We start from the raw sequence: 6,000 nt of genomic DNA, 5'->3' as shown, positions 1-6,000 counted from the left end.
TGGTGGGGAAAGGTGAACTTTATTTAAAAAATGTTTTTTAAATTGGAGAGTAATTGCTTTACAATATTGTGTTGGTCTCTGCCATACAACATGAATCAGCCATAAGAATACCTATGTACCCTCCTTCTTGAACCTCCCTCCCAACACGCACACTATCCTACCCCTCAGAACCAGGTTGAGCTCCTTGTGTTGTATAGCAACTTCCCATTAGCTATCTATTGTACACATGGTAGTGTATATGTCAATGAGTGAGTTGCTCAGTAGTGTCTGACTAAGTGGTTTTCCAAGTTGTTCAGTTGTGTCCAACTCTTTGGGACCCCATGGACTGTAACCCACCAGGCTCTTCTGGCCCTGGAATTCTCTGGGCAAGGATACTGGAGTGGGTAGTTGTTCCCTTCTCCAGGGGATTTTCCCAACTCAGGGATCAAACCCAGGTCTCCCGTGTTACAAGCAGATTCAAATACCGTTCTCTTAATTTGCCCCACCTCCTCCCTTTCAGCCTCAGTCCAAAAGTCTGTTCTCCAGGTCTGCATTTCTATGGCTTCCCTGCAAATAGGTTAAAAAATATAAGTTTTTAGGTTCCATATATATGTGTTTGGAGAAGGAAATGGCAACCCATCCCAGTATTCCTGCATGGAAAATCCTATGGACAGAGACCCAGGCAGGCTACAGTCCATGGGGTCACAAGAGTTGGACATGACTTAGCAACTAAATCACATACATAAGTATTAGTATGCAATCTTTGTTTTTCTCTTTTTGAGTTACTTCACTCTGTGTAACAGGCTCTAGGTTCATCCACTTCACCAGAACTGACTCGAGTACGTTGCTTGTATTGGTGAGTAATATTCAGTTGTATATATGTACCACAACTTCTTTATTCATTCATCTGTCAATGAACATAAAGCTTGCTTCTCTGTCCTATCCACTGCAAACTGTGCTGCAATGAACACTGGGGTACATGTGTTGTTTTCAATTATGGTTTTCTCATGGTATATGCCCAGCAGTGGGATGCTGGGTCACATTAGTTTTAGTCCTAGTTTTTGAAGAAATCTCCATACTGTTCTTCATAGTGGATGTATCAACTTACATTCCCACCAACAATATAAGAAGGTTCCCTTTTCTCCACATCTTCTCCAACACTTACTGTTTTAGATCTTTTGATGACGGGCATTCTGACCAATGTGAGATGATATCTCATTGTAGATTTAATTTGTATTTCACTCATAATGAGTGATGTGGAACATCTTTTCATGTGTTTGGGGGCCACCTCTATGTCTTATTTAGAGAAATGTCTGTGTAGGTCTTCTGCTGATTTTTTGACTGGATTGTTCTCTGGTATTTGATTTGCCTAAGCTGCTTATATATTCTGTAGATTAATCCTTTTTCAGTTGTTTCACTGCAATTATTTTCTCCCATTCTGAAGGTTGTCTTTTCATCTTGTTTATAGCTTCCTTTCATGTGCTAGAGCATTTAATTAGGTCCCATTTGTTTATTTTTGTTTTTATTTTTATTACACTAGGAGGTGGGTCAAAGAGAGAATGCTGTCATTTATGTCAAAGAGTGTTCTGCCTATATTTTCCTCTAAGAATATTATAATTTCTGGCCTTACATTTAGGTTTTTAATCCATTTTAAATTTCTTTTGTGTATGGTGTTAGGAGGTGTTCTAATTTCATTCTTTTACATGAGGCTGTCCAGTTTTTCCAGTACCACTTTTAAAAGAGGCTGTCTTTTCTCCATTGTATATTCTTGCCTCCGTTGTCCAAGAAAAGGTGCCCACAGGTGTGTGGGTTTCCCTCTGGGCTTTATATCTTTTACCATTGGTCTATGTTTCTGTGCCAGGACCATACTGTCTTAATGATTGTAGCTTTGTAGTATAGTCTGAAGTCATGAAGGTTGATTGCTCCACCTCCACTCTCTTTCTCAAGATTGCTTTGGCTATTTGGGGTCTTTAGAATTTCCAAACTAAAAAAAATTTTTTTCTAGTTCTGTGAAAAATGCCATCAGTATTGCACTGAATCTGTAGATATCACTGGATAGTAGTCATTTTCAGAATATTGGTTCTTCTAATAACATGATACACGTCTCCAACTGTTGTGTTACCTTTGATTTTTTTCATCAGTATCTTAAAATTTTCTGTACAGAGATCTTTTGTCTGCTTAGGTAGGTTTATTCCTTGGTATTTTATTCTTTGTGTTGTGATGGTGATGGAATTGTTTCCTTAGTATCTCTTATTTTTCAATGTTAATGTACAAGAATGCAAAGGATTTCCACGTATTAATTTTATTTCTTCCAACTTTGCTAAATTAATTGATTAGCTCTAATGATTTTCTGGAGGCATCTTTAGAGTTTTATACGTATAGGATTATGTCATCTACAAAAAGAAGGGTGAGTCTTGACACACATCAGCCTGCAAGAAGTATTTCAAGGAAGAAGCCCCCACAAGACAGTGCTCTGTATTCCCAGCTCAGGGGAGCCCAGTAGCTCCTGGAACTGCCCTTGTAGCTATCTGGGCTCCAATCTACCTGGCTGGTGCAAAGGCATCACCTCATCTTTCATGCCACTGCAGGGACCTGGTGTGCAGGAGTCACCATCGGTTGAACTGTGTGTGTGTATTGTGATCAAGAACTCTAGGCTTTGCTCTAGAGACAAGACAAGGCAGAAGGAAACCTGAGCTAGTCTCCTTATTTTTTCCATTACTACTGAGATATGAATGATAAAACTGATCCCCATATTCCTGAAATTTACAGTGTTTTGCCAGTGTGCATACAGTAGTGAATGGTAAAGGGTGAAGAATTGGTCAATCAATCCTTTCCCATGTTTATTACCCTCAAAAGGATTCTCTCCTGTGTTGATTTTGAAAATGTTTAGTAGGGGACCTCCTTGGTTTACAGTGGTTAAGGCTCTACCTTCCAATACAGGGGGCACACGTTAGATCTCCAGTCAGAGAACTAAGGTTTCATATGCTGCACAATGCAGTCAAATATTAAAAACAAAATGTTAAGACAGGAGTAATCACCAAGGGCTTTCCCACATATCATGTTCCAATGGCTTCTCTCCCAATGTCACTGTACATAGGAAGTAAGTATTGAGGAACATAAAAAGGTTTACCCACGTTCCTTACAAGAATATGGTTTCTCTCCAGTGTGCCTTCGCTTGTGCATGGTAACAGACAAAGAAGTGGTAAATGTTTTCCCACATGTATTGCACTCAAAAGGCTTCTCTCCAGTGTGAGTTCTAAAATGTTTAGTAAGACGAGAGGAAACAGCAAAGGACTTTCCACACTTGTCACACTTAAAAGGCTTCTCTCCAGTGTGAGTTCTAAAGTGTTTAGTAAGACACGAGGAGTCAGCAAAGGCCTTCCCGCATTTGTCACACTTATAAGGCTTCTCTCCAGTGTGTGTTTTCATATGTTGAGTAAGGCCTGAGGCTCGAGTGAAGGTTTTCCCACATTTTTCACATTTAGCAGTCTTCTCACCAGTATGAGATTGTAAATGTCTACGAAGAATAGAAGAAAACCCAAAGCCTTTCCCACATGTGTCACACTTATAAGGCTTCTCTCCAGTGTGTGTTCTCATATGCCGAGAAAGGTATGAGGATTGACTGAAGGTTTTCCCACATGTGTCACATTTAAAAGGCTTTTCTCCAGTGTGAGTTTTCTTATGTTGAGAAAGGCCTGAGGATTGAACGAAGGTTTTCCCACATGTGTCACACTTAAAAGGCTTCTCTCCAGTGTGAGTTCTGAAATGGTTACTAAGATATGAGTAAGCAGCAAAGGCCTTCCCACATTTGTCACACTTAAACGGCTTCTCTCCAGTGTGTGTTCTCATATGCTGAGTAAGGTATGAAGTTTGAGTAAACGTTGTCCCACATATGTCACACTTAAGAGGCTTTTCTCCAGTGTGTATTTTCATATGTTTAGTAAGGCATGAGGATTGAGTGAAGGTTTTCCCACACGTGTCACACTTAAAAGGCTTCTCTCCAGTGTGAGTGTTCATGTGTTCAATAAGGCGAGAGGAACCAGTGAAGGTTTTCCCACATTCTTGACATTTGTATATTTTTATTCCAGTGTGAATTTGACTGTGAACACGAAGGTGTGAGGATGACCCAAAGGCTTTCCCACATTCCTTACATTTATACAGTTGCTCTCCAGTGTGAGTTTTCGTATGTCCAGTGAGGTCTGAGGATCGATGGAAGTGTTTCCCACATACCTTACACTTATAGGGCTGGTCTCTAGTGTGAGTTTTCATATGTCCAGTGAGGTTTGAGGATTGAGAGAAGTCTTTCCCACATTCCTTACATTTGTAGGGTTTTATTCCAGTATGAATTCGACTGTGAACTTGAAGGTATGAGGAGGATACAAATGCTTTCCCACATCTCTTACATTTGTAGGGTTTTATTCCAGTGTGAATTCGTATGTGAATGCGTAGGTATGAGGATGATCCAAAGGCTTTCCCACATGTGTCACACTGAAAAGGCTTCTCTACAGTGTGTGTTTTTATATGTTGTCTACGGCTTAGGGTTGCATCAGAGACTTTTCCAGAATCCTCATATATGTAATGTTTGTTAGCTGTGTGAGTTGGTACATGTGCCTGGAGGCTTGTTGACTGAATGGAAGCTCTCCCACATTCATTCCAATTGTCATGTCTTTTTTTCTTCTGAGCTCTCACTTGTGCCTGAAGAAAAGACCCATTAGCAAAGGATTGCCCACAATCTCTGTGTTCTAAGGCTTTCTCTTGTATGCTGGATTGCCAGTACACAGTATTTGGAGTCAGCCTGATGGCTTTTCCACACTGATTAAACATGGAACATTTTTCTCCAGTAAAGGATTCATTGTGCAGAATAAGGAAGCTTTTTCCATAATGACTATATTCATGAGAATTGCCTCCATTTTCAGTTCTCCTTTGTGTACTACGGTACAAGTAGTCACTGTCACTGAAGTCTTTCCAGCTGTGCTCACAGTCATACAGTTCCTGTCCATTGTGGCTTTGTGTCTGTGGAGAAATGGATGGATGATGATTCAAAGATCTCTTAGATTCATTAACTGATCCTACCCATCTCAAAACAGAAACATCATTACAGAGAGGATGATGATTTTTACCATCTCCGTTATATTCATACACTTCCTGCCCTGTTGATTTCTTTAAAGTTAAATGATGAAATCTTTTGACACAATGAGGTGCCATATACTGTAATCATAAAACAGTTCACTACAATTTCATTGAATTGTTCTCAAAGTTCATTGTCTAATTATATACATGGGAATGATTCCTTGTGGGAAGTCTGCAGCAACTATTTTGAACCTTGGGTTAGGATATTCCCAAGTTGATCATAATCAGAATTTGTTGACAGACACTGCTATCTGGGGTGAATGCCACTCAAATATCTATCACTAATGTTCATGCTGTATGGAAATCCCAATATTAACTAAAAGGAAAATAAGTACTTTTTATGAATGAAACTTACTGATCTTACCATTTGTACCCTATTTGATGTTTTTTCTGGCAAAATATCCTGCTGAATTCCCAAGTCATTGGATATAAGTTGCATTTCCCATTCTAAAGGAAAAGAGAATAATAAATTTAAGACTTTGCACAAAGAAGTGGATGTTAAAGGGGTTAAAAACAATAAGGCTCATCTGTGTAACTTTCCAATTTAACATATCTTTTAAAAAGGCAAGACACACGTGAGGAATTTGACAATGACAAAAATTAAGCAAGAATATATATATGTATTGAGTACTTGATTTAAAAGATGAGTCTATGGAGAGTAAAAAGGAAGAAAAGAGAATATTATTAGGGAAAGTTCTGGACAAAGAATATATATCTACATGATAAAACTAAGGGACTTCACTGGTGGTCCAGTGATTAAGAATCTGCCTACCAATGCAGGGGACACATGTGAGATCTCTGGTCCTGAAGCTAATATGGCATGTGCTGTGGAAGAGCCAAGGCTGTGTGCTACGACTGAGCCTGCAGTGTAGAGCCCAAGTGACACAACTA

At 39.3% G+C, this 6,000-nt stretch overlaps 1 protein-coding gene across 2 annotated transcripts in view; it reads right to left on the bottom strand.

Moving 5' to 3' along the window:
* LOC109561560 (zinc finger protein 26-like) overlaps positions 1 to 6,000 on the bottom strand; it is a 28,875-nt gene continuing 22,875 nt past the window's right edge. For both annotated transcript variants that reach the window (XM_019964098.2, XM_019964097.2), the window contains exons 5-6: positions 5,474 to 5,556; positions 1 to 4,992 (exon numbers count right to left, since the gene is read on the bottom strand). In XM_019964098.2, the coding sequence (XP_019819657.1) occupies positions 3,106 to 4,992; positions 5,474 to 5,556 (1,970 nt within the window). In that variant the 3' untranslated portion in view covers positions 1 to 3,105. The remainder of the gene's footprint in view (positions 4,993 to 5,473; positions 5,557 to 6,000) is intronic.

The sequence above is a fragment of the Bos indicus genome, chromosome 7 (genome assembly GCF_029378745.1).
Source record: "Bos indicus isolate NIAB-ARS_2022 breed Sahiwal x Tharparkar chromosome 7, NIAB-ARS_B.indTharparkar_mat_pri_1.0, whole genome shotgun sequence".
Lineage (NCBI taxonomy): Eukaryota > Metazoa > Chordata > Mammalia > Artiodactyla > Bovidae > Bos > Bos indicus.
The sequence above is the reverse complement of the archived record's forward strand: the minus strand, read 5'-3'. Positions and strand labels throughout refer to the sequence as shown.